Source organism: Haliotis rufescens, unplaced genomic scaffold (assembly GCF_023055435.1).
Source record: "Haliotis rufescens isolate VD_foot unplaced genomic scaffold, xgHalRufe1.0.p SCAF_3, whole genome shotgun sequence".
In the NCBI taxonomy this organism is placed as follows: domain Eukaryota; kingdom Metazoa; phylum Mollusca; class Gastropoda; order Lepetellida; family Haliotidae; genus Haliotis; species Haliotis rufescens.
Genome location: NW_025964001.1, coordinates 26,521,405 through 26,548,889, shown reverse-complemented (window position 1 = coordinate 26,548,889; position 27,485 = coordinate 26,521,405). Strand labels below are relative to the sequence as shown.

The following is a 27,485-nucleotide window of genomic DNA, read 5'->3' as shown; positions in this document are numbered from 1 at the left end:
TCAGGTATGTGGTATTCGCGTTGTCGCGACTTGTGCAAGGGGTGTTCTGTGGTCCCGGAGTGGTGCCTAGCAGTGCTGGTGTGTTCCTGTGGAGTGTTGAAGTCCCTGTTCAGTGAAACAGGGTCTCCCCACCTGCCTCAATTGACTCTCTCTCTCACTGGCTCACTGCGGGCAGAGAGCAGGGATAATGTTGGCCAACTATCCAGGTCACGCAAGCTGAAGGGCTGACTGACAGACAGCTTTTCTGCTACCTCCATTCAGGTGTGTGCTGGGCCGCGCTGAGCGCTCGCCCTCTTCTCTCGGGTCTCAGGGACGTTCTGTACCTTTCTCTCAACCTGCAGTCCCCTTACCCCCCTCGGCAGCACAGCCTGGGTCGTGAGGCAGCCAGTACCCGGATGACTTGTAGATTTCACACCGGAAATGAACTCCTTACCACACGAGATCGAGCGAGCCCGCTACTCGGCCGACATACGGAGTTTGGCGAGTGTTTGTTTTCAAGATAAGCGCTGTAGTGCAGCGGTTACTCGTGATGTCGCACCGTTGTAAAATGCTCATTTCTCTAAGTCGCCGACTATCGGAACATAGGGAGGCCAACTGACACAGGGAGAAGACGTGGAATTACTAACTCAATGTGGGAGTGAGCTAGGCATGCGACGTCAGGCCTACGGGATCGGTGTCGGGACGTCTAGCAGACTCCTGCTGTGTCTGATTGTGGTGGTCACTCTCTTGTGCACCCCGGGACCCACTAGGGCCATCAACTGTAGGATATGTCACCCAGACCTGTGCCCGCCCGTCCCTCGGGACCAGTGCCACGCGGGGGTCGTTACTGATATTTGCGGGTGCTGCCAGGAGTGTGCTCGGGCCCTCAACGAAACTTGTGGGGGCAAGTATGGTATTTTCGGCAAATGTGGCCCCGGACTAAAGTGTTTTATATCCCCCGCTGTGGGCCAGGCTATATCAGGACAGGAGGATGGTATTTGTAGAGGTAGGTGATACGACGGTATACATACCTAACAGTATATTACCCAACAGGCCATTGCACTGTATAACATAATGTAAAACTTTTCTACACTTGTTGCGTGAGTTGGCCTGTATTGGCAGAGAATCAATACAACTACACCTACAATAAAGTTTGAATTGCCGTGTTCTGTTGAGGCGACAGCTTATGTAATGCAATACTCGGGTGACATACAGACAGGTCCGTCCACATTGCTTGGAATGTTTGACCCACAGCTGTCGCCACCAATAACCCTGTTTGTCAATTTGGGTCTATCCATATGAAATAGTTTGCATATTTCATCAACGACCCTAATTCTGTTCGATTTCATTGACTTGTTGTGAGTGTTCAGCATTTATACGGCATTGATAAGCACGGTAAACAGGTCCTGTAGCGTGTTTCAATGAGGGGTATATCTGTGTTGATAGCGTCGGCACGATACACTGCAACCTCCCACACAGCGATCTATACAAGACGGTGTTATAAGGCGAGCACGATCTAGTGCGAAGACAAAGATATTCGATGTCGTATTTATCACAGTCCACACCTGAGGTGTGCATAGCACCTGGTCAGGCTAAAACATCGTCTCGCTTATATACAGTCAGATGTAAACAATAATAAACACACGGGGGTCGAGGATGGGGGGTGGCAACAAAAATAAACGGAGATGGGGTAGTGTTTAGCGGTCTGGTGTTGCATTAGGGGATGGTTGGTCACCTGAACGGTAGACCCCTTGCATATCAAACACGAATATGAGAGAAAACGGTGGAGATATGCAACTGAAAGGGTATGCAAGTAGTATGGCGCTTTGAACGTACATGATCTGGTGGCTCGACGCTGCTGTTTAGTTAGATATTGTCGGATTAGGTCTCGTGGGATGGTGAGAAACGAGGGAGGGGTTTCTTCGTTATTTGAAGGGAGGCATGGGGAAAAACCGACGTCGTATGTTCGCCACAAGGGTAGACCTCAACAGTGGCATGCCTTGGCGCATGGCCAGGTTCTTACGCGCGATGTCATTCAAACGTTTGGTGGAGAGCCATGCAGTTTTTTTTAAATAAACGTAGTGTTGTAGACGCAAGGTTGATGCAGCCGGTTGACTTGACTTGACTCTTTTAATTTCCGACCTGCCACTGTCGATGTGATGGTCACTGATGCGAGGAAAGGAGACATGACAGGACATTTCGTCTCGTCGTGTCAAAAACATCTCGGAAATTGATAATATGAAGGCATACGCTTGCCATCTGCCTCAGGAATCTCGACAGTGTGCGAGTAATTTAGCAAAGACAAAGGTGTTCCCATTGAATCTAACCAGGTGTGTCGAGCTTCCGTAGTGAATTTCCTGTGAAGATCGTTATTTATTTATTAGCCAGGCGATGTCTGATTGCCAGTGTGTGCATGTGGACTTGTTGCAAACAAGTGATCTGATATAGTCAACGGCGTCATTAATTTATCATAGGGCAGGAAAATTTGAAACCGACTCATAATATAACGGTCAGGGATCGTATATCTCAATTGTCTTGTTACTATGCGTGGAATGTGAAATAATTCAAATAGTTTCATATTTATGTTACATCACGTTTTGAATATCAGCACACGGAATGTCAGCGACGCTTTAATGTTGGATCTGCCCTTTGTGACATTTATTACTTGAATATGTAAATTTTAGTTCATAGTTTAAAAAAATGTTAGATTAAAGGAACATAAAGTTCGAGTTAACCCAGACGTTAGCCAAATATTAAAGGGCCGTAAACAAGGACGTCAAACCATTTTCAAAGGATGTTCTTGTACGAATGTCGTCATTAAGATTATTGATATTCGAAGGGAACGTTGACATCTACATAAGTGTCCATGAAATGCACGCGTGAAGCGGTTGCGCGAGAGTGAGTTTTCAGCGTGAGGGGGGAGAGTAGGAAGCGAGCGACCCACAGATGGAGGGATGGGGGTGGGGGAAGATTTGCATGGGATACCACCCAGGGACGGTCGGTTTTCTTATTGTCTTGAGTCGACAATGTCTTCATTTAGCGATTAGGGCACAATGAGGCCATCTTCTGGTGATTGATCACAAGTCTGGTGTGTTTGCTTCACCACGTATTACAGCAGAACTCGCCAGCCGTGGGGAGATCACAAGGCGGTTTCCTATTCTAACAGTGCCTTGTTAGGGCTTTTGTCGCGTCCCTGCTCAGCAAGACTCCCTCGACCGTGATTTAGTTCGTTTGTTCTTGGTTCCCTCATTTGAATATTATCATTACCATTTGCGACAGATAGAGACATTAGAAACTACAAACTCCGTTCATGGACAGTCCGATCACCGTTTCTCGTTATCTGGCGATTAACGGAGGACCATCAATCAAGGAGCCAGTCAACGTAAATTTGTCGCGTCTGTGATTTTTTTTTACATTCTTGCCTTGTGGGTGCTGATTGACATTTGGCTATTCACAATAGTAAATACGATAGCAGCAGCGAGACATTAAGAAACACTCTTATGGAATATTTCAGAAGTTCGGCATGCCTGTTATGCAATCGCCCAATGTGAGGTCGTGTTTCGCCTGTGTGTTTTACGGCCTCTCTACATGGATATGGCTTATATCACGCATCAACTCACAAAGTGTCCGTGTTTTTGCAATTTTACGGAGCCCAGACCATATATAGTAGTTTTAATGTATCCTTAAACGAACTGGCGGTACAGCTCACACACAATAAATGTCATGTCTATAAAACATATTTTGTTAGCATTATGCTGATTGATAAATAAATACGCGTGGTTTTCAAATGGAAATGACATGTTTGTAGTGAAGCAATTCCAACCTTTTTCGTATTGAAATGGCACTTTTCTTCTTTTATCCGTTTGACATGAATGAGGCGGCTGTGACACATCCAGGGATCGCTAAAATCCTAGCCCCTTTAAGGCCAGCTGGAGGCTTGGAACATCCCTGATTTGCCCGCGTCCTATCGGTTCAAACCGATTAAAAACTTTCTGATATGATATTGCGTAGTCTCTTGGCTTGAAACGGTAGAAAAAGGCTTGATATGGACAGAAAAGTACTAAGCTTTTTTGACACAAAGGGTTCGACTCTGTCTGCTATCTGTCATTATGTCGTTAATGTGTCACAGAGTTCCGTATGCTATCCTATCAGTAATACACACACAAGGCTTGATTGACAGTTCCAGCAATAGACTCGTTTCAGGGGAGTTTATTGCAGTTTGCGTACTTGGTTTTCAAGACGCGTGTGTAGGAATATAGTATATGATAGTTTTATGTTTCTTGGTAATAAATGCGTTTTCTTTGACATAAACTACCCCCTTTTAATTGTAGTTTAATATTTTTTTCTCATTTATGTCAATGGCTGATGTTGCTGAGAGACCTGTTATTATTGTTATCACACTGTAAAGGTGTCAATTTTCTACAGGAATTGGTTGCGAAATTCAGCAACCTCCACAGTATAGTATTGAATGCATGTTGACACAGAAATGTTCAAACATTCGGATACTATGATTTGTTTGTTTGGGAAGATGGAATACTATGAGATATGGTTTATTAAAGTAATCAGACGCCAAGGTGAACTATTGAATGTTTTTCACCCTCTGAGCACATTATTGAGTAGATGTTTGAGACGAATGTACTGACAGAAATTCGTTGGATATTTTGATGAAGCTTTAGGACGAGTTAGGGGCTGGTATGTGCTGTTTGTACCATCTCTTTCAGTCATTCTGTTAGCTCATTCTTATTTTTCAAAGAGCTGATACACCCGGTGAGATGGGCTTGTTTTCTCTATCAAGTGGTATTTTCTATTCAATCATTTTCAATAGCATCTTCTTTCAGAGCAAAAGTAAACTTATGTACATAAAAATGTGGTGAACATATGTGTTGGCGGGACCTGTTTGTGGAGGCATTCAGTGAAAATTGATGTATTAGTGTGACATTGTTATCTGATGCTTTACACAGGTGTGTATGTTGTGAAATCAGCTGTGTCTGGTATCTTCACCTGCTAATTACAACAGGTGTAAACACAGGTAGCTACTTGTGCACCCTGGGTAGCAGTGGAGGTTGATGGGGAGGTGACTGGGTTAGAATTGTGCAGATATTTGCTTAGCTTCTGAACAGCCTCTGTCTGTCAGGACCTCCTTCAAGCAAGACCTACTTGATGGATTTCATGTGATGATGGATTGGGTAATATCATCATCAAAATTGGCTTTAAGGATAAACTGTGGTATGTGCAGTATTTCACTTTGCCCCTTTTCCGAATTGAATCCTTATTACCTCATTGTGGGTCGGCTGGTGGTTGAAGGCTCTTGGGGGACCACTGGGAACTGGTGATCAAATATTTAAGTTTGAGAGAGCTCTGGTTTGGATGGGAACTTGGTGATTTATGTGAGAAATACATTCAGGAGAGAGGGGAAAGCTGTTTGCCTGTGCTGTAGATGTCTGAAGAGGGACGTAACTAGTCAATAAACCTGCAGGTGGTACCTAACAGCCACAACACATGGCGATGATCCTACCTAAATTGTGATGTTTTTGTGTTGGTGTTGTAGACTTTCTTGGTGTTGGTGTCATACACTGCCTTAGTGTTGGTGTCATACACTGCCTTAGTGTTGGTGTCATGGGTGCTGGTGTCATACACTGCCTTAGTGTTGGTGTCATACACTGCCTTAGTTTTGGTGTCATACACTGCCTTAGTGTTGGTGTCATACACTGCCTTAGTGCTGGTGTCATACACTGCCTTAGTGTTGGTGTCATACACTGCCTTAGTGTTGGTGTCATACACTGCCTTAGTGTTGGTGTCATACACGGCCTTCGTGCTGGTGTCATACACTGCCTTCGTGCTGGTGTCATACACTGCCTTAGTGTTGGTGTCATACACTGCCTTAGTGTTGGTGTCATACACTGCCTTAGTGTTGGTGTCATGGGTGCTGGTGTCATACACTGCCTTAGTGTTGGTGTCATACACTGCCATAGTGTTGGTGTCATACACTGCCTTAGTGTTGGTGTCATACACGGCCTTCGTGCTGGTGTCATACACTGCCTTAGTGTTGGTGTCATACACGGCCTTCGTGCTGGTGTCATACACTGCCTTAGTGTTGGTGTCATACACGGCCTTCGTGCTGGTGTCATACACTGCCTTAGTGTTGGTGTCATGGGTGCTGGTGTCATACACTGCCTTAGTGTTGGTGTCATACACTGCCATAGTGTTGGTGTCATACACTGCCATAGTGTTGGTGTCATACACTGCATTAGTATTGGTGTCATGAGTGCCGGTGTCATACACTGCCTTAGTGTTGGTGTCATACACGGCCTTCGTGCTGGTGTCATACACTGCCTTAGTGTTGGTGTCATGGGTGCTGGTGTCATACACTGCCTTAGTGTTGGTGTCATACACTGCCATAGTGTTGGTGTCATACACTGCCTTAGTGTTGGTGTCATACACGGCCTTCGTGCTGGTGTCATACACTGCCTTAGTGTTGGTGTCATACACGGCCTTCGTGCTGGTGTCATACACTGCCTTAGTGTTGGTGTCATACACGGCCTTCGTGCTGGTGTCATACACTGCCTTAGTGTTGGTGTCATGGGTGCTGGTGTCATACACTGCCTTAGTGTTGGTGTCATACACTGCCATAGTGTTGGTGTCATACACTGCCATAGTGTTGGTGTCATACACTGCATTAGTATTGGTGTCATGAGTGCCGGTGTCATACACTGCCTTAGTTTTAGAATCATACACTGCCTTAGTGTTGGTGTCATACACTGCCTTAGTGTTGGCGTCATACACTGCCTTAGTGTTGCTGTCATGAGTGCTGGTGTCATACACTGCCTTAGTGTTGGTGTCATGAGTGTTGCTGTCATACACTGCCTTAGTGTTGCTGTCATACACTGCCTTAGTGTTGGTGTCATGCACTACCTTAGTGCTGGTGTAATGAGTGCTGGTGTCATACACTGCCTTAGTGTTGCTGTCATACACTACCTTAGTGCTGGTGTCATACACTGCCTTAGTGTTGCTGTCATACACTGACTTAGTGTTGGTGTCATGAGTGCTGGTGTCATACACTGCCTTAGTGCTGGTGTCATACACTGACTTAGTGTTGGTGTCATGAGTGCTGGTGTCATACACTGCCTTAGTGTTGCTGCCATACACTGCCTTAGTGCTGCTGCCATACACTACCTTAGTGCTGGTGTCATACACTGACTTAGTGTTGGTGTCATGAGTGCTGGTGTCATACACTGCCTTAGTGTTGCTGTCATACACTGCCTTAGTGATGGTGTCATACACTACCTTAGTGTTGGTGGCATATGATGCCTTAGTTTTAGAATCATACACTGCCTTAGTGTTGGTGTCATACACTGCCTTAGTGCTGGTGTCATACACTGCCTTAGTGTTGGTGTCATATACTATTGTGTGAGAGCCATTATTGGTCTTGTGTTGATGTACAATTTTAGTAGTGTTTACACTGATGTGACATCAGGACAAGAAGATGTAAGGTGTGTGACAAGTAGTAGTAGTATTATTGGTCATCATGAGTGAGTGAGAGCTGCAGCGTGTTCAGACAGACTGGAGAGGTCATATGGAGTATCTGCTGAGGCAAACAGCCTGAGACATGAGGAAGTCACTTGCGGTCTTATTGCTCCGGCTTCAAAGACTGTAACGAGCTCCCAGGTAAACAATGCAAACTGCAAATACAGGTAAAACCAGGTCAGGTGGACATTTGGATCACTGAGGGGAGATGAAAGATATAGCAGAACAACGGGCTATTGGATGGGAGACCTACTTCCACATATTACTTGCTTATACATTAGGACTTACACAATAGTGCTTACACTGTAGGGCTTACTCCATAAGACTTTCACACAAGAGATTACACTGTAGAGCTTACTCCCTAAGACTTTTACATAAGCCATTACACTGTAGAGCTTACTCCATAAGACTTTCCATCTTCCCGAGGCAAGAGAGTTAACTGACTTTAAAAGTCCAGTTTCCACCCTTGCCGAACTAGGCTGGAATTCTTGGGCTCGATCGTAGCGCCACCAGTGGTTATCATGAGTTATGTCCCTTCTGAGCCTCTCCTATGGACCAATCCGATTCCATCACTTGCATTTGTTTCAAACAAAATGGCAGCGCCCAGTCAAGACGATCTGATCGATAATCAAGATCTATATTGTGATAAAATGGGTCTTACATCGCGAAGAGCATCAAATCACGTGAGCACCTTGATAAAAATAATGAAAAGGTTTGGAAAATATCAGTTGACAACGAGTTGGTGGTGCACATGCTTTGCAAATCCTGCAAACCCTGCAAACCGAAATCTCCACGACAGTTTACAAACCGGATTTCGATTTCGTTGCGAGATTTTGATTGGACTATCCATAGACTCGTTAGTCCAGCCAAGATGTACCTCCATAATACCAGCCAATTTCAGCAAGGGTGGAAACTGGACTTTTATAGTCAGTTAACTCTCTTGCCTCGGGAAGATGAAGACTTTCACATAAGATATTACACTGTAGAGCTTACTCCATAAGACTTCCACATAAGAAATTACACTGTAGAGCTTACTCCATAAGAGTCACGCAAGTGCTTACAACTGAGGGTAGGGCCAGATTGATGAGGGTGGAGCAGATTGATCAGGGTAGAAGTAATCAACGTGGACTGAAAGCAAGTGAGTTTGTTTATTGCTAAAAACTGCATCACAAAATGACAACCGCCATCGGAAGAGTCACGCCACGAAGGTAGACAAAGCGGTGTTGAGTACACCTGTCCTGATGGTGCTGTGCACTGTATCTTCAGGTGCACGCCTGTGATGGAGGCGTTTGTGTCCGGTTTTCACTGCATGATTGATCGTCTGTACATGAGGCATATAGGTTATTGTTTGGGGTTTGTTATTTAGGATTCATATTCTTAATGCTGGAGAAATGTGAAAATAGTATGTACATGTTGTTGTGAAACTATCATGAGGTTAAACAAAAGTCCTGCATCAAAGATACACAGCTTTCAAGTCCATATTTTTATTGCTCGAGCTAAAGAAATAACTGTGACACATTGTTATTTTCATTTAGGGGCATCGGTACATCATTCCACGTTTGCATTGCAGTTTTAGCTTTCCAGTGAAGATGGTTGTGAAGATGCTACTGAAACTAGCATTTAGGGGCATCAACACATCATTCCACGTTTGCACTGCAGTTTTAGCTTTCCAGTGAAGATGGTTGTGAAGATGCTACTGAAACTAGCATTTAGGGGCATCAACACATCATTCCACGTTTGCACTGCAGTTTTAGCTTTCCAGTGAAGATGGTTGTGAAGATGCTACTGAAACTAAATCGGGTTTTTTCATGCATGACTGGATGCCCTCACATAGACACGCCCAAACACTGGCATTGTGCGTCCGTCCGTGATCTCTCTGTCCATCTAAGATCCGACACTGAGATACCTTGCCACGAATTCTCAAATGCCTATTAATATTTTAGTCTGACTGATAGTAATCCTTGCCCCTATCAGATCTATCTTCGGATGTTTTTTCATCTGTAAACACTAAAGTATTAAGGCTATTAAAAGATAATGGTGTCTGTTTATATAGTGTGTTTATCAAGATTAGGTAAAGAGTGACAACCTTGGACCGTCTTTTGATACAGGATAATGATGCTGAGCTGGAGGTGGGATGAAATGGTGTTTAATGTTGCGTTCACAATTATTGTGGGTGTGGATGTGGATGTGGATGTGGATGTGGGTGTGGATGTGGATGTGGATGTGGATGTGGATGCACCGGCCCTTGTGTCCTTGCTTAAATAGTTCTAGATCAGTTAATATCACGAGTGTCAGAAATGCACTATCCTGTTATATGTGTATGTGTGGGTATTAGTCCCGACTAATGCAGGTTTTATAGTACTAGGTAACTGAGGTACCCCACTCAGACTTGTATGCTGACTCCGCCAACCAGTCCTTGGTTATCACCTTCATGCCGAGTGCCAGCCTTGTGGTATGACCGAGCCAGTATTCAAACCAGCCACCTTACACTCTCTTTGCAGACACCCTATCCACTAGACCACAGGGCGGTAGGGTAGCCTAGTGGTTAAAGCGTTCGCTCGTCACGCCAAAGACCTGGGTTCAATTCCCATTTCTAGTGTCCCTCGCCGTGATATTGCTGGAATATTGCCCAAAATGGCGTAAAACCATACTCACTCATTCACTAGATCACAGAGATGACAGGACCCTTTGTACAAAGCAGTTATTGCTTTAAGACTGTTTTCTCTTATACTCCAACCAACAAAGACACTAACAATAAGGCAGCAACCATTTGCTTGAAGTGGGAGGGGGGGAGGGGGGTTTCGTCCCAGGGATTTTGGTTTGAAATATTCTTTTGTAATGATCAGGAGCTTGATTTTTTTTCTAAAACAAAAGCGTGTGCTCAATTATTTCTCTTCTTTTTAATGATTTAAATTAACAAACTATGTCTGTGATCACTTTAATGCAGTCTGCCAGAAAAAGGACCATTATATTTTTCCCTATAATGCAAGGAATATGTTATGAAAATTCAGTAAAACCGGGTCTTGGATTATTATTTTTGAACAGATCCCTCAAACCACCACCCCCTATAAATGAAATGGTTACTCCCCAATTGTAGCACTAAGATTTCTTTGTGTGAGCCTTCATTCATTTGGTTAGTGAGATATTTGAGTTATGCCCTCCGTGCCTACAGGAGTCTATAAGGGCCTACTGGTGCTTGAAAGCCAGGCACCAATGGCTGTTGCTATCATCCCTGTGGCTAGTGGTATCCTAGCTGTGATACTTGAATCTTAACTGTAAGGGTCTACGTGTAAACACAATTAAGACATTAAATGCTCAACTGACCATTCTCAAAACAGCCTTTATCGGGAGATCTTGGCGATCTGGGAACAAGAAGATATAGATGATGAATCTCATATTTATTGTTTTCTCTTTCATGTGGAAAATCCATCGGTTAATTCGGTTCCACTGACCATATTGAAGGGAGTATGGTGTAGTTGTTGTCCCGGATTACTCACGACCTACTCCTGTTGTGTTGAGCAATGTCTTGTGAGGTCTTGTAACTCATGAATATCAATGTGTGGTATTACGGCATTAGTCGTAGTAGTGTCGGGTGATTGAACAATGACATGCGCTTGACCTGGCCAGCCCTGTCATATATGGGTGTAGTACACGACGGTGCACTACTAACAACAAGCCGGCTAGTGTGTGGGCCGTTCACACTTCAGGCAGCAGTTATACTTATTTCTTGTCAATAGAGGAGCCTGTCATCACAGCTTAGCCCTTACACATGAGGCCATGGTCTCAGAGAGGTGGGACCAGCTTTCAAATGAGCCCATGGTAATAATGATTTATTGTCAGACGTGGGCTCTTTCTCACAGGGGTGGTCGGGTAGCCTAGTGGTTAAAGCGTTCGCTCGTCACGCCGAAGACCCAGGTTCGATTCCCGACATGGGTGCAATGTGTGAAGCCAATTCCTGGTGTCCCCCGCCGTTATATTGCTGGAATATTGCTAAAAGCGGTGTAAAACCAATCTCACTCACTCACTCTTTCTCACATCAGGCCATGTTTATAACTTTATTTTGTCAGATATGTGGCCCATCTTTCAAAGGAGCCCATGGTTACAACAATTTCTCGTCAGACATGGGCTCTTTCTCAAACTAGGCCATGTTAATAACTATTTTGTCAGATATGTGGCCAGCTTTCAGATTTAGCCCCGTGTAACAATTTCTTGTAAGGCATGTGGGGTCAGTGCTTCTCCAACAACATGAATTGATGCTCTTGCTGTCCACCTCTTGTGTGTCCTTTCCCAGAACCAAGTAGGTACATGTCACCATGACTCAGTTGGAATAGAGCTGGGGCGTAAAACAACATTCACTTACAAAGTGATGTGTGTAGTCACTTTGACTTACTGTGAATAATGTTTACACTTTGTAACCTCATATTAATGCCAATTTTATTATGTGTAATATAATGTTTAGAAACTAGAAATTAAATCATTTTTGAATTAAAAATAAAACAAATAGGTAATTAATTTGTGGTTATTTTTTCAAATATTCAAAGACTTTTTTATGTCAAGAAAAAGTATGGGCACATGCACAGATGATGTGCAACAGAGTCCTCAGTGAGTTTAAGTTTGATAGTTGTTTCATCTCCAAGTATCGGTACTGTCAGAGGGTGTATTTAAGAAATAAACGATAAGTAGGAGTTGTTTATCGTACAATAAAACACTGCAGGGAGAATAAACCATGAGGGGCGCAGCAATATCAACATTTCGTACAGCCTTTTTGAGGATGTCAATAAATTGTTCAGGCTTTAAAAACATTTACCCATATTTAAAATAATGATAATTGTATTCTGACAATTGTCACGTCGATTATCTGAACCCTTTTCTCCCAATACCGTTCATCATACCTCTCTTACATTTGGATGTGATCGTTCGGCCATTGTTTTCATCTGTGCTGTCCAGCTGCATCTGTTGGGTACTCACTTAAAAATTCCCTTTAAAAAATAACGTCAAATTTACGAAGTCATCAAGTTGTGAGCACATGTTCAATTCTCCAGAAATGACGGCCTGATTGAATTCATGTTTCGTTCTTCATTGTTCTATTTTGATTCATCCCGTAGCTATCTTATGTATACACATAGAGCCACAGCTATCCCCAGTGTTGGGCCTCACAGCCTAGTTAGGATATATAGGTGATTTCATTGTTGGAGATTTCTGCTGCTAAGAAATGTGGAAGTCATGCCAGACTATTTTAATGGATGAGTGTTTTGTGTGAATGATGAATTCTTGGCTCCTTCTTGTGACGGTTAACGGTCTTTGGTGTTTATTACCTTTTTGTGTGTATGTCCTGAACATGTTTGATGGACATACCACTGATGGATGAGTCCACATTTGTTGGGTTGGCAGAGGGACAACTGGCCCCACACTGTCACACTGCCTCGTGTTAACAACTTGTCAACACTGTCACTCTGCCTCATGTTGACAACTTGTCAACACTCACACTGTCTGATGTTTACAACTTGACAACAGCATCACTCTGCCTCATGTTGACATCTTGACAACACTCACTGTCTCATGTCGACAACTTGACAACACTGTCACACTGCCTCATGTTGACAACTTGACAACACTGTCACACTGCCTCATGTTGACAACTTGACAACACTATCACACTACCTCATGTTGACAACTTGACAACACTGTCACACTGCCTGATGTTGACAACTTGACAACACTATCACACTGCCTCATGTTGACAACTTGACAACACTGTCACACTGCCTCATGTTGACAACTTGACAACACTGTCACACTGCCTCATGTTGACTACTTGACAACACTATCACACTGCCTCATGTTGACAACTTGACAACACTGTCACACTGCCTCATGTTGACAACACTGTCACATTGCCTCATGTTGACAACACTGTCACACTGCCTCATGTTGACAACTTGACAACACTGTCACACTGCCTCATGTTGACAACTTATCAACACTGTCACACTGCCTCATATTGACAACTTGACAACACTGTCACACTGCCTCATGTTGACAACTTATCAACACTGTCACACTGCCTCATATTGACAACTTGACAACACTGTCACACTGCCTCATATTAACAACTTGTCAACACCAGTGTAACGCTTCCTCTGTTAACAACTTGAAACCATCAATCTCCAGCTACTACATGTTGACAACTTGTAACCAACTTGTTGACAGCTGCTTTAGGGTGACAGGGGCGATCCTACTGTTGGCCTGTGAGCAGTTAACTCTCCTCAACCCTCGTCAGTAGATGATGAATGCCAAGTCCTGCTGTTACCCCAATAGTGGGGAATTGCCCCATCGGGCGCAGGGTCTATTTAATTTATTGAATCAAGGGTGTATTACAGCCAGTGTGCCAACAGGAGAGAACTGCCGACATAATGGCAGAGAATGGCAAGTATTCCTGGTATGTCTCCAGCTTTTCATTACCACCCCGTGAGGCCTGGCTGGGCTGTGAGGCGATGGGGTTGGGGATGGGATAGGGGGACCAGCGGCTGGATTCACCACCCTGTGAGGCCTGGCTGGGCTGTGAGGGGGTGGGGGTGGGATAGGGGGACCCGTGGCTGGATTCACCACCGTGAGGCCTGGCTGGGCTGTGAGGGGGTGGGGGTGGGATGGGGGGACCCGCGGCTGGATTCACCACCCCGTGAGGCCTGGCTGGGCTGTGAGGGGGTGGGATAGGGGGACCAGCGGCTGGATTCACCACCCTGTGAGGCCTGGCTGGGCTGTGAGGGGGTGGGGCTGTGAGGGGGTGGGGGTGGGATAGGGGGACTCGCGGCTGGATTCACCACCCTGTGAGGCCTAGCTGGGCTGTGTGCAAGACTCCCATTCTGCCAGAAATCTCTGTGTATATCACACCCACCTACTCCAATAATCCATGATGTTCAAGAAATGTGATACTGTCGCCGTGTTCACACACTTTTGACTTCTTCCGAGATAACTTTCCGTCTCTTTAGACCGAGAATGTACGCATCACGAGTGCTCTTTTCTCCCAAAACCATCAACCATTGTGACACAATTACAGTGTCAAGCACCCTACAGCACCAACTTTACATTTGCAATTAACACCTTGCCAGTAAATATTGACTGGCATAAGTGTCATTGTAAATCACTTTAGCACCTGACTTTTAATTTGAGGTTGTGGTTGGTGATAGCGGCCAGGTGAAGTGCACTGTATATTTAGACTGTGTTTGCTAGAGGGTACATTGCAATTGCTGGAACCGTGGCGTCATTGTCGTCGGTCTTTGGGTAGCTCTTGTCCTCGGGTTGACATAAAGGTAGAGGCATCAGATGTTAGCATTTTGCCCAGTCAGAATGTTGGCCCTTATTTTTACATCACAACAAAATGGCAGACTAAAATAATGTATCACCTAATACCTATCCAAATAAATTTGAAATTTTGTTCTTAGTATTATAACCTTACCAAAATTGTTGGCCTATTGTGATTGAAATATTACAATATGGCCTCTTGGCTTTAGAGGCTGATGTCATGAAGGGTCTACGAAAATATACCCTGGATGAAATCAGAATACACAAATGTACCCTAAGTGACTGACAACGATTTGTAAATAATCAAATCTGAACTAGACATTCCAGTGATTGATATCATGAGCATGTACCAGTCTTTACATTGCAGGGGCATGGGTGGCCCAGTCGTCGCGATTTGCTGTGCAGAGTTTCGTTCCTTGGGCACGCCAGAAACCTATGATTTGTGGGTTCGAATCCCGGTTTGCCCCATTATGTTTCTAGGTTTGTCAGCACCATACCCGTGGTGGTAAACGTCTGAGACCTGCATCACTTTGGGCTTTCCTCCCACATTAAGCTGACACGCTGTGATGTAACTGGAATAGTGTTAAAAGCAGCGTTAAACCCAACTCACTCACTCACTTTACATTGAAATGGTTTCACGCACCAGTCCCGGTTGCTCAATTTGGCCAGCTTGGGTACATTTCAGAAAGGTACCTAAGGGTAGCATAATGATAGAAGTCAGGCAAGGAACTGAACTTGTTACAAGAGAACACTTTAGCCACTGTGCTAGGCCTCTTCCCCAAACTTCAGTGGGGGTGGATGTATAATGGTAAAGACCGTCTCTAAATCAGGTAGCCTGCTTTGACTTTGTGACTTCAATTAGACTTCTTTGAACATCTGCATGTTCTATTCAACTGACTGAGTAGGGATTTACGCCACTTTTAGCGATATTCCAGCAATATTGTGGGGGCACCAGATCTGGGCTTCAAACATTGTACTCATGTAGGGAATCGAAATGAAGGCCTTCATCACAGGCAAATGCTTTAACCACTAGGCTACCCCACCGTCTCCAACTGGATGACCGACAAGCACCAAAAATAGGCTAACACCCTTGCCTCAACAAAATACAAATTTTCACACATCCATGCTACATCTTGATCACTGTGAAATGTTCTTCAATGTGAGAGCGGAGCTATTTTCACAGACAGACTGTTGGATGGCTGTCAAATGACTCTAGAGGAGCAGCATTCCAGCATCAACATAACTCCCCTCCTGCATCTCAGACTAATTACCATCCATTGACCTCAGCATCCGATCTACAAGTGAGATTAGTCTCATGCTAAACCCAGTGTGAACACCCGGGCTGTCCGATGTTTCTGACAACATAAAGATTTATTCATTCGCTCTCTAGCAATCCATGTAGTGTGAGGCTGTTCATGTCCCTGCAAGCAGAATACAAGAAACTTGACTCTTCAAGCCAAGAGGACTACCCGCTACTCCAGGCAATGAGACTAGTGAGTCTTATGTCACCTAGCTGGTGTGTATTGTTCACAAGAATAATGTACCTGGTGGTTGGTACCACATCTCTGGCCCTGGACCAGCAGCTGTTACACAACACCTCCAGCTGATCCTCCAGCTCCAGCTGTGGCCGGCTCCTCCTGGACTGACATCTGATCCTTCTGGTCGGGAACAAGCATCCCATCCCACATTGAGGAGGGAGGTGTGTTCAGCCCCCTGGTGGCTCCTCCGGTGTTTGGGGGCCACAATGGAGGTGATTGTGAAGATGATGATGATGCTGAGTTAAGGGAGACGCCCTACTGATGGTAATTTGGGTCTCTGTGGAAATTAATCAATTATCGAGAGCTCCAGCCCTTGAGGCTGGTTACATCAGTGTTCCTGTTGTAGAAGGTAGAGGGTAGGAAACTGACAGGGGAAAGGTGAAATTGTGATACAGTATACTGCTAAGAAGCTGGCGCTGGCTTCTGTGTGATCGTCATAATACAACTGTCGTAACTCATGGTTTTGCATAGACATACGACAATCGTAGTGCTACGAACTCTTTGTGAATCAGGGCCCTGGGCCCTTTCCACAAAGTGCTCTTAGCACTAGGGTGATCGTAAGTCCCATACTGTATCATAGGCTTATGATCAATGTTGCACTAAGATCTCTTCGTGGAACTGGGCCCCGGCCTTATTTTAAGAGGGAAATGATCAAAGATGTGTGATGGTCACATTCAGGAGGAAATTTTCAGCTTCTTTGTACATGGAAAAAATTGAACTATGCTCACACTGTCATCCATCATTGGTGATTAGTACAGGCTGACATCATATACGACCCGTGAAGATCCGGTTTAGAATAGGTCTTCAGCAAACCATGTTTGCCATAAAAGGCGACTATGCTTGTCGTAAGAGGCGACTAATGCGATAGGGTGGTCAGGCTCGCTGACTTGATTGATGCATGTCATCGTATTCTAATTGCGTGAATCGATGCTCATGATGCCAATCACTGAATTGTCTGGTCCAGACTCGATTATTTACAGACCGCCTTCATATAGCTGGAATATTGCTGAGTGCGGCGTTAAACAACAAACAAACAAACAACTTGCCTCAAACTAAAGATTACAATCCGTCTTTATGATGGCTCTAGAAACATCAATGTTACATGGTGCCTGTACTGTTACCGCCTTGTGCAACGCGGCTTAATCACCATGGCAACAAATATGCAATGGTCTCAGTAAGTGATTATTAATAATATTTTCTAATATGGTGACTGATAAGGATGCTTATTCCCCGGTTTTCCATACTTTACTCTCTTGAAAGTAATTATTAGAAATGTCCCTGTACAGATTAAGAAAGGCTTGGAGTCGTTGTCTAAAGGCTTAGTATGAGTAGATGTGTGCTGAATATGTGTCATTTCAACATTACTACTATTTTCTTTGAAGACATGATTCATACACAAGCTTTTCAAACCAGGTTTTATTGCCATCAATTTCTATAGCTGGTGAGATGTAATCAGGCTCGACATTGAATTAGGAGGAAGTGATCCGTTGTATATTTGGTAGGAGAAGCTATGATGTGATGCTACGAAGAGCCTTCTCGGGATGACAAACACATAATGCATAAATTCACCTTTGGGCCAGCGTGATGCATCACCTACCCGTCATTATTATGAGTTTATTTTTTGTGATGCTGTGGTAAGCAATGAGACACGATTTTACTTGAGTTACACAAGAAGGATTTATTAATTGTAAACCTCGTACACTGGGAATTCATAGCAGGTAGACAAGTGTTTGTGAGGACATTTGAGACTGATTGAGTGGAAATTGAATACCTCTGTGATGAGTGTCATTTCAAGTGTGGGAACATGAGGCACAATGCTTCAGAACATTTATATCACTTGGGATGAGTTGTCTGGCAAATAGTGTAACATTGTGACTAGGGAGGACACCAGTGTGTTAGTGTTGATGTAGTTTTAGTGGTTTTTTTAATTATTGGGTTATAATAATTGTTATTCAAAACTAACATTTATATCATTTGGGATAAGTTGTCTGGCAAATAGTGTAACATTGTGACTTGGGAGGACACCAGTGTGTTAGTGTTGATGTAGTTTTATTTATTTTTTAATTACTTGGGTTGTAATAATTGTTATTCAAAACTAACATTTATATCACTTGGGATAAGTTGTCTGGCAAATAGTGTAACATTGTGACTAGGGAGGACACCAGTGGATTAGTCTTGATATAGTTTTAGGTATTATTTAATTATTTGGTTAATATTAATTGTTATATAGTTGGAATGAGTTGCCTGGCTAATAGTGTAACCTTTTGACTAGGGAGGACACCAGTGTGTTATTGTTGATATAATTTTGGGTATTTTTTAATTACTTAGTTTAAATGAATTGTTATTCAAAACTAACATTTATATCACTTGGGATGAGTTGCCTGGCTAATAGTGTAAGCTTATGACAAGGGATGACACCAATGCGTTAGTGCTGATATACAGTAGTTTAAGGTACTCAATTACTTGGTTAAAATGAATAGTCCAAAACGAAGGGTTGGTCTTCTAGAAAACAAAAACAAAAACTCATACAGTAGAAACATGATTCTTTGATTGACAAGTCAAAGAGTTAATTTCCTTTCAATGTAGATCTCTTCTTTATGTGGCATTTAGAAGTAGGAATGATGAAGGACAACTTCTCATGGGGAAAACAACCTCTTCATTATAATTAAAGCGATGTAATTGTAATAAAGAAGTTGTTTATCCTTTAGAACCAGTCCTTGTTCGATATACAGTAAACTACGGTTATAACGAACACGCTTATAACGAACTGACGGATATAACAAACTTACTTTTTAGTCCCGACTATTTGCTGTAGTTATGCTGTATATATGCTTATAACGAACTACGGTTATAACAAACTAAAAATAGTAGTCCCTTTGAGTTCGTTATAACCGTAGTTTACTGTAGATCTCTCCTTATATTTGTTTAATGAAATGTGTGACAAAGTGAAATGGTTACTGTTTGCATTCCATTGTTTGAATGTCTGGTCTTCTGATCTGCAAAAGTCAAATAGTTTGTTAATGCTAGATATGATTCATTCGTACGCATCAAGCTGACAACCGCCCAAATGTGATAGTGTTCATATTGTAGTCATCTGAACTGCCACACCCAGTTGCAGCCAATTTCATCCATATAAGCATGACTAAATAATACATTGTCGTGATGACAGCTCCTTCCTACAAACATCATACACTGAGACGTTGGGTTTCTGCCTTCTGCCAGGCCTGGATATGGTACAGTCTAGTTATGCAGCAGTTGTTATAATTTTAATTGGAAATCATTTGAAAATAAAATAAAATGTTGTTGTTTCTTTGTTTGTTTGTTGTTTAAGGCCGCACTCAGCAATATTCCAGCTTTATGACGGCGGTCTGTAAATAATTGAGTCTGGGCCAGATAATCCAGTGATTGACATCATGAGCATCAATCCATGCAATTGGGATGTAATAATGTTGTTGTTTTTCTTTGTGAACAGTGATTAATTGTTATGTAAGGTGTTTTAAAAAACAACATGTTTGCATATTTGCTTATCACATGTTTCACAAATACAGAAAAGAAGATATAAAGAAGATTTTTTCTTCTTCCTATTAATTAGGGCGGTCGGGTAGCCTAGTGGTTAAAGCGTTCGCTCGTCCCGCCGAAGACCCGGGTTCGATTCTCGACATGGGTACACTGTGTGAAGCCCATTTCTGGTGTCCCCCGCCGTGATATTGCTGGAATATTGCTAAAAGCGGCGTAAAACCATACTCACTCACTCCTATTAATTAATATCAGTAATGAAATAAACTTTAATTAAAATATCCCATACCAATTAATTTAAATGTGATATACAGTTTCATAAAGAAAAGGGTATAAAATAAAAGTGTGAAATGAAAGACATATTTGCATGTTGATAAGTTGTTGAAAATAGAGAAAATGACACTCAGAACAATACTATTTTTCCCAACATAACATTGACCCTAGCTATTATGACATAAACATATCTATCTCATTTTCCAAATATTATTCTGACCTTTCAAAACAGGAACCCAAATATTATGAAGCTGGTTCAAATAATGGTGTTGTCCTTTCACCTGTTTTGTCACACATTGGTTCAATGTTATTTGCACTCCCAATATTAGCGAAGCACACCATGCAGTCATGGCCAATACAACAGCAGTGTCGAGAAAATATTAGCCAATCACACAGAAGGGCACCTTGTTGTCCAATCGATCGCAAGTGTATTGACAGTATGAGCCAATCACTGTGTAACTTTGTTATGTTGTCCAATCATGATGGTGATGGAATTAGCCAGTCACATCCATATGCTTGTGGTGATTCACGTCCAGAACAAGCAAATAAGTCGATGTTATAATATTTACAGTGAAACGCTGTCATTCTGGATGGTTCCAGTTTAAATTAACTTCTGGATTAAATTTTAAAACTCTTGCCATGTAGGAAGATGGGTTCCATAATAACAGGATACTCAAGAATTGACTTCAATAATTTTTACGCTTATGGAGGTACAAACGTTGAACCCTGGCATGTACAATGTAAATAGATGTAAATCTTTTAAAATGGATAGAATAAATTTGACAGAATAAGGTTTGTTCCAAGTATTTGGGAAAGTGATGAGTTTTAACCTTAGACGAACGCAGAAAAGGGAGAGTTCTTAAGTTCAATTTGGAGAGTGTCCCACAGTGAACGACCACAGTCTGCAAATGATCGTTGATACTCTGTAAAACAAGATATTAAACCACTTAAACCATACTCCCTCATATATACCTTACTGTGATCAGACAGACATGTTTTCGTTAAATCATCTTTAGTAGGCTTGACAGATTCTCGAGCATTGCATGCGGGGAAAGTTGATGTAGTCTGGCAGTTGCTTAGGAATGTTTTTTTCCAGAATGGTATGAACCACTTAGAAAAGATAAGGGCATTTAACGTTTTTCACCTTTTCAAAATAGCATCTTCTCTGATTTGTCAGCCACGCTACTGTGTGACTGCTGATTACCTGTGGCATTCCTTGATATTCCTGGAATATTGCTAAAAGTGGCTGAAAACAATTTTCACTTGCTCACTCTCTCATTATTTGTGGAGAGGGTTGGATGTTGTGTCTCTCTATGTCCTCTACTTAGTGCCTTTCTATGTCTCTACTTAGTGTCTTTCTATGTCTCTACTTAGTGTCTTTCTATGTCTCTACTTAGTGTCTTTCTATGTCTCTACTTAGTGTCTTTCTATGTCTCTACTTAACGTCTTTCTATGTCTCTACTTAGTGTCTTTCTATATTTCTACTTAGTGTCTTTCTAGTGTCTTTCTATGTCTCTACTTAGTGTCTTTCTATGTCTCAACCTAGTGTCTTTCTAGTGCCTTTCTGTGTCCCTATTTAGTGTCTTTCTAGTGTCTTTCTTTGTCTCTAATTAGTGCCTTTCTGTGTCCCTACTTAGTGTCTTTCTAGTGTCTTTCTTTGTCTCTGCTTAGTGTCTCTCTCCCCGGGTTAGACTCTGTCTTCAACAACCCATGCTTGTCGTAAGAGATGACTTTCGAGATCCAGTGTCCAGGCTTGCTGACTTTGTTGATGCATGTCATTGTATCCCAATTACATAGAAAGATGCTCATGATGTCAATACCTGGAATGTCATATCCACACTCCATTATTTACAGACAAACGTACCAAAATACACTATCCAGCCATGCTACTGTTTCATTTTCTTTTACTAGTCCTTACACAGACCTACTAGCCTGATCTAGACCCTGATCTAGGGTGCAACAATAGCGATCTGCTGATGTTTAGTTGGATGACCTACATTACATTATTATCGCACATTACATTAACATACTTGTTTCTGATTGGTAACGGAAAGAGCAATATTTTCTCATGTACTCCACTGATAGGTAAGGTACAAATTTCCCATACCCTGCTGAGAAATGCCAAACATCTTCCCAATGCGAATAGAATGATATGATAATGTTATCTTGAAACTGATCTCCTATGAAATGCAGTATGCTATATAACCCAAGAACACAGATGACAACTAATAGAATACATCTCCAACCACATATGTCTTCCAATACTCTGTCCCCACCCCCACCATCCTTCCACACAACCTCCAAAACCTCCCACACCCCCACCTCCCACACAGGCCACATCTCACACTCCCCAACCTTCCGCCATCCACCTGTCCATATGTCCCTTCGTCCACAAACCACTCAGATAAACTGGACAAAACAGATCAGATAACTTTATGTCTTTTATCTCACAGATGCTTTAGGGCTTTTTTTCTTAGTGGGTTTGACCCGTATAGATCCGGGGTAGAATAGGTCTTCAGCAACCAATGCTTGCCGTAAAAGTGACTATGCTCATCGTCAGAGGTGACTAACGGGAATGAGTGGTCAGGTTCGCTGACTTGGTTGATGCATGTCATCATATCCCAATTGTGGGGATCAATGATCATGATATCTATCACAAGATTGTCTGGTCCAGACTCGATTATTTAAAGAACGCTGTCATACAGCATGAATATTGCTGAGTGTGGTATTAAACAACAAACAACCCCTCCTCCCCCAATAAAACAACAAAAATTCTTAGTGGGTTTACAATTTGGGCAAAATTAAAGGTAGGTGGATGAAAAATAATATAATAGTTTTTAAACTTCAAGATTAGCCTTATTAGTATTGCTACAATAAATGCAAAACAAACTTGTAGTTCACACCATCACAGAGATTTGATGTCAAAATGGTACCAAAATATCATTGATTGGGTGTTTTGTTCTAATAAGGATTCGTATAAGTATAAGTCACCATTTTCTTCATTTCATGTAATTGTAAAACAGCGTTGGACATAATCTTTTTAGTCAAAAGTAAATTATTTTCTACAAATTTCAGTTGTTATTTTGTGCCTGTTAACCAGCTATTAGAAATAAAAGCTCTTTGACACACAATTGCCATTAATGCCAAAACAATTATGTCTGCAGTGAACTTCATGCACACCATGGGTGATTGTTCAACACTGGTCACTTATAGGCAACAAAACGGTTCCCTTTTGCCACTTTTCGTTCCGCTGGTGATGGCATTAGTCTCAGGTTACCCAAATACAGCCATCATGACCATGCAGCTCCAGTAATACAGTAATTATGAATGTCATGGAAGACCATACATTGTACTCTCTGTCTGGACAAAGCTGGTACCCAAAGACATTAGCTCATTGGTGTTCATACAATCTTACATCAGCAGGGGTGACCGGAAATAGATATTTTTTTCAATATCTTTTTTATCTAATTAAATACATTTTTCATGCTATTTCATGTCATAACCAAAAGACCGTGAAGATCCGGGGTAGAATAGGTCTTCAGCAACCCATGCTTGCCATAAAAGGCGACTATGCTTGTCGCAAGAGACGACTAATGGGGTCGGTTGGTCAGGTTTGCGGACTTGGTTGATGCATGTCATCGTATCCCAAATGCTCATGATGTCAATCACTGGATTGTCTGGTCCAGACTCGATTATTTACAGCCCGACATCATATAACTCGAATATTGCTAAGTGCAGACATTAAACAAAAAACAAACAAAAAAACTAAAAAAAATGATGGAAACTTCAGTGGATAAAATAAACTTACAGGGTCAAGGATTTATGAGTGTCATGTGGTGGGGGGCACGGGTGGCCCGGGTGGCCCGGGTGGCCCAGTCGTCTAAGGCACCGTGATTCGCTGTGCAGAGTTGCGTTCCTTGGGCATGCCAGAAACCTATGATTGGGGGTTCGAATCCCGGGACGCCCCGATTATGTTTTTAGGTTTGTCAGCACCATACCTGTGCTCGTGGGTTTCACCAAAGTGGTAAACGTCTGAGACCTGCATCACTTCGGGCTTTCCTCCCACATTAAGCTGACACGCCGTGATATAACTGGAATAATGTTAAAAGCGGCGTTAAACCCAACTCACTCACTCATGTGGTGGTATGAAGGTGCTGAGTATAATGTATCAAAAGGCAATGCGTGAATTCCCATTTTTAGAGAAGGACAATTATCGCATAGCTTGCAACTTGAATTATTTAGACTGTAAGCCAGGCATCCTTGAGATATTTGCCGAGTGTGCATATCATGTCTTACCTGAGCTAATGACATTCTCACCCGCAGAGCAGGTGCAACAGCTATCTTCGACCTTATGCCACATTGCCTGTGTGGGGGGATTAGAGGGAGTCTGTGAGGAGATGTGTCCCCTGGTAAGGGGGTGTTGGGGGTAGGGTGTAGAAGGGTAGAAGGAGGGAGGGGGTGGGAAGATGGAGTAGGTTATGGGGAGCAGGTAGAGTAGATGGAGGAGGGGGTTGATGAGTGTTGGGGATGTCTGGGATGTGGAGAGAGATGGCATAGGGTAGGAGGGGGATGGGTGGATCGAGGGGAGGTGTGTAGGGGAGTATGGTTTTAGGCCACTTTTAGCAATAATTCAGCAATATCACCGCGGGGGACACCAGAAATGGGCTTCACACATTGTACCCATGTCGGGAATCGAACCCGGGTCTTCGGCATGACGAGCGAAAGGTGTGGAGTGAGTGAGTATGGTTTTACGCCGCTTTTAGCAATATTCCAGCAATATCATGGCGGGGGACACCAGAAATGGGCTTCACACATTGTACCCATGTCGGGAATCGAACCCGGGTCTTCGGCATGACGAGCGAAAGGTGTGGAGGAATATGGTAGAGGTATGACAGAGGAGGGCTGTGTGGGGTGAAGGAGGTCGGAGATGGAGGGTAGGGTAAAGGGATATATACAATAGGAGGGAGGAGGATACAAAGGCGTAGGGACTGGGGATGTGTGGAGGGGTGGGTACGGATTAAGGGGTGGTAAAGGGGGTGTTTGATTTGTTAAAAAAGGGGATGGGGTGGAGGTAGGGATTGTTGGAGGGGTGTGTGGAGGGGAGGTAATGAAGTAGGGATGATTTTATAGATAAAAGGAGGTGTTCAAGGAATGAAGGAAGGTGTGGGATGAGAGAGAGAAGGAGGTCTTAGCCTAAGTGTTGTTCAAACATCCTGAAGGAAATATCCAGAATAAAGTCATTTAGCTGAGCGGGGGCCTTCAATAGAGGCAATGGGGCTGTGTGATGTTCCCGAGTTGCAAGAGCATTACATTGTTTTCGTGCCGATGTGATACTTCTGATGGAGGTATGTCTAGCACTTATCTGATGATGTGGTCTCAATGAGGCAGGCAGGCAGGCAATCTCCTCCACGAGGATCCACTGGGTACTTGCAACTAGTTTACCAGGCATAATACAGTTTGTGTACGATTCAGCACACTCGTAGCCCTACACAGAGGAACCTGTAGGACCAACCACAACCCTCCACCTGTTGCCCTGGTATCCACAGATACCTCTCTGTTGGGGCTATTGCATTCACTAATTATCAGCCAAGGATGGATATTTGTTAGATTTGTGAAACTAAATACGTCTGAATGCCAACACTGCTTTACTAAATCCCCTGTAGTTGTGAACTGTTGCAGGTTCATCGAGTCGATATCAGTGTCCATTTCGGGGAGGTTGAAGCCAGAACCTTTATCCTGGTCACAGTCTTCCATTGCCCCGAGATATTTCACGTCTTTTTCACAATCAATAGAGCACTTTTTTGCCAAAGCATTTCTTTGGATAACGCTGGATGTAAACTGTGGCAAGTTGCTGTGCCTGGTTGCTGCTTGGCTCAATAAGCTATCATGGTCCGGACTGCAGACATACAAACATGTCTGATCACCAGTGGGCAGTGAGGGGTCAGGTCCAGTTCCTGAAGGGCCTTCTCCAAACACTAGGTACACACTCCTAGTGCTTACACAGGCCTGTGGTTAGTCGGCCAAGAGTTGATACAAACCCTCGATTGGCGGTAATTGGCTGGGAAATGTATGTACAAGTCATCCTGACATGCAGATTGATATGGAGAGGAGCTATATTGGTTATACCCTGGGGGGTGTATATAGGCATATGATATGGGAAACAAGTGTTAGGAGTGCTTCATGAGAGATCAACTACCTGCATCAGTGGAGGAGAGCTGGAGAGGATGGGTTCTTGTTCAGGTTTTCTTACTTTCTAGGACCACATCAACAGATTTTAAAAATTATTTTGTGCTGAAACTCAGATTGTGTTATGAAACAAAAATGACAAATTATGTACTCACTACAAAAAACTTATTTTGTATTTTGGTAATGAAACATTTTGGATAAACCTTTTTTCTGATATAGTTGACATTGTCTATAGTTAATAGACTAGACTAGGCTACAAGTATTATAAACTCCAAGATGAGGCTGAAACAATACACAAGCTTCAATGCTGGACTGATCCCATAGAAAAACATCAAGATTGCACTGATACAATAGATAAACCCCAAGACTGGACTGATACAATATATTAACCCCCCGGACTGGACTGATACAATGTATAAACCCCAAGACTGGTCTGATACACTACATGAACCCCAAGTCTGGACTGATACAATATATAAACTCCAAGGCTGGACTGATACCATAGAAAAACTCCAAGACTGGACTGATACAATATTTAAACCCTAGGACTGGACTGTAAACTCCAAGAATGGACTGATACACTACATTAACTCCAAGACTGGGCTGACACAATACATAAACCCCATGTCTGGACTGATACAACATATAAACCCCATGTCTGGACTGATACAATATATAAACCCCAAGACTGGACTGATACAATAGATAAACTCCAAGACTGAGCTAAATCCGGACTGAGGACATGTTCCTAAGGTGAGCCCCTGCAGTGGTATCACGTTATAACATTGCATCTGCACATGTACCATAGATTCCGCTTCTACCCCATCCTGTGAGTAAAGTATGCAAGATCTCTTAACCTGTGTCTTGCCTGCAAGCTTATCTCCTCCTTTACAATGATAAACAGTCATGCCATTGACCTCTAACTTACTGTAGTCTACATCAAATACATTTTTTGAATCAGTTATTGCATACAATGTAAACCCGATGTGTTTAACCCAGCACACAGATGGTTTGTATGTGTGGAATCTCTGCTTGTCGGCACCAGCTTTCTGTAAGGGTCCTATAATGTATATTTGGCATACCTGCTTGCCAAGACTAACACTCACTTAAATACCACATCCAGGGAAGCCGGCCAACGGGGATACCCCGCTGATTACCCACAATGCC

The 27,485-nt window shown here is 43.0% G+C and overlaps 1 protein-coding gene across 1 annotated transcript in view; it reads left to right on the top strand.

Moving 5' to 3' along the window:
• The first annotated feature begins 250 nt into the window (after positions 1 to 250).
• The window catches only part of LOC124144818 (cysteine-rich motor neuron 1 protein-like), a 98,455-nt gene continuing 71,220 nt past the window's right edge, over positions 251 to 27,485 (top strand). The window contains exon 1 of the mRNA XM_048403962.1: positions 251 to 985. Within this exon, the coding sequence (XP_048259919.1) occupies positions 649 to 985 (337 nt within the window). The 5' untranslated portion in view covers positions 251 to 648. The remainder of the gene's footprint in view (positions 986 to 27,485) is intronic.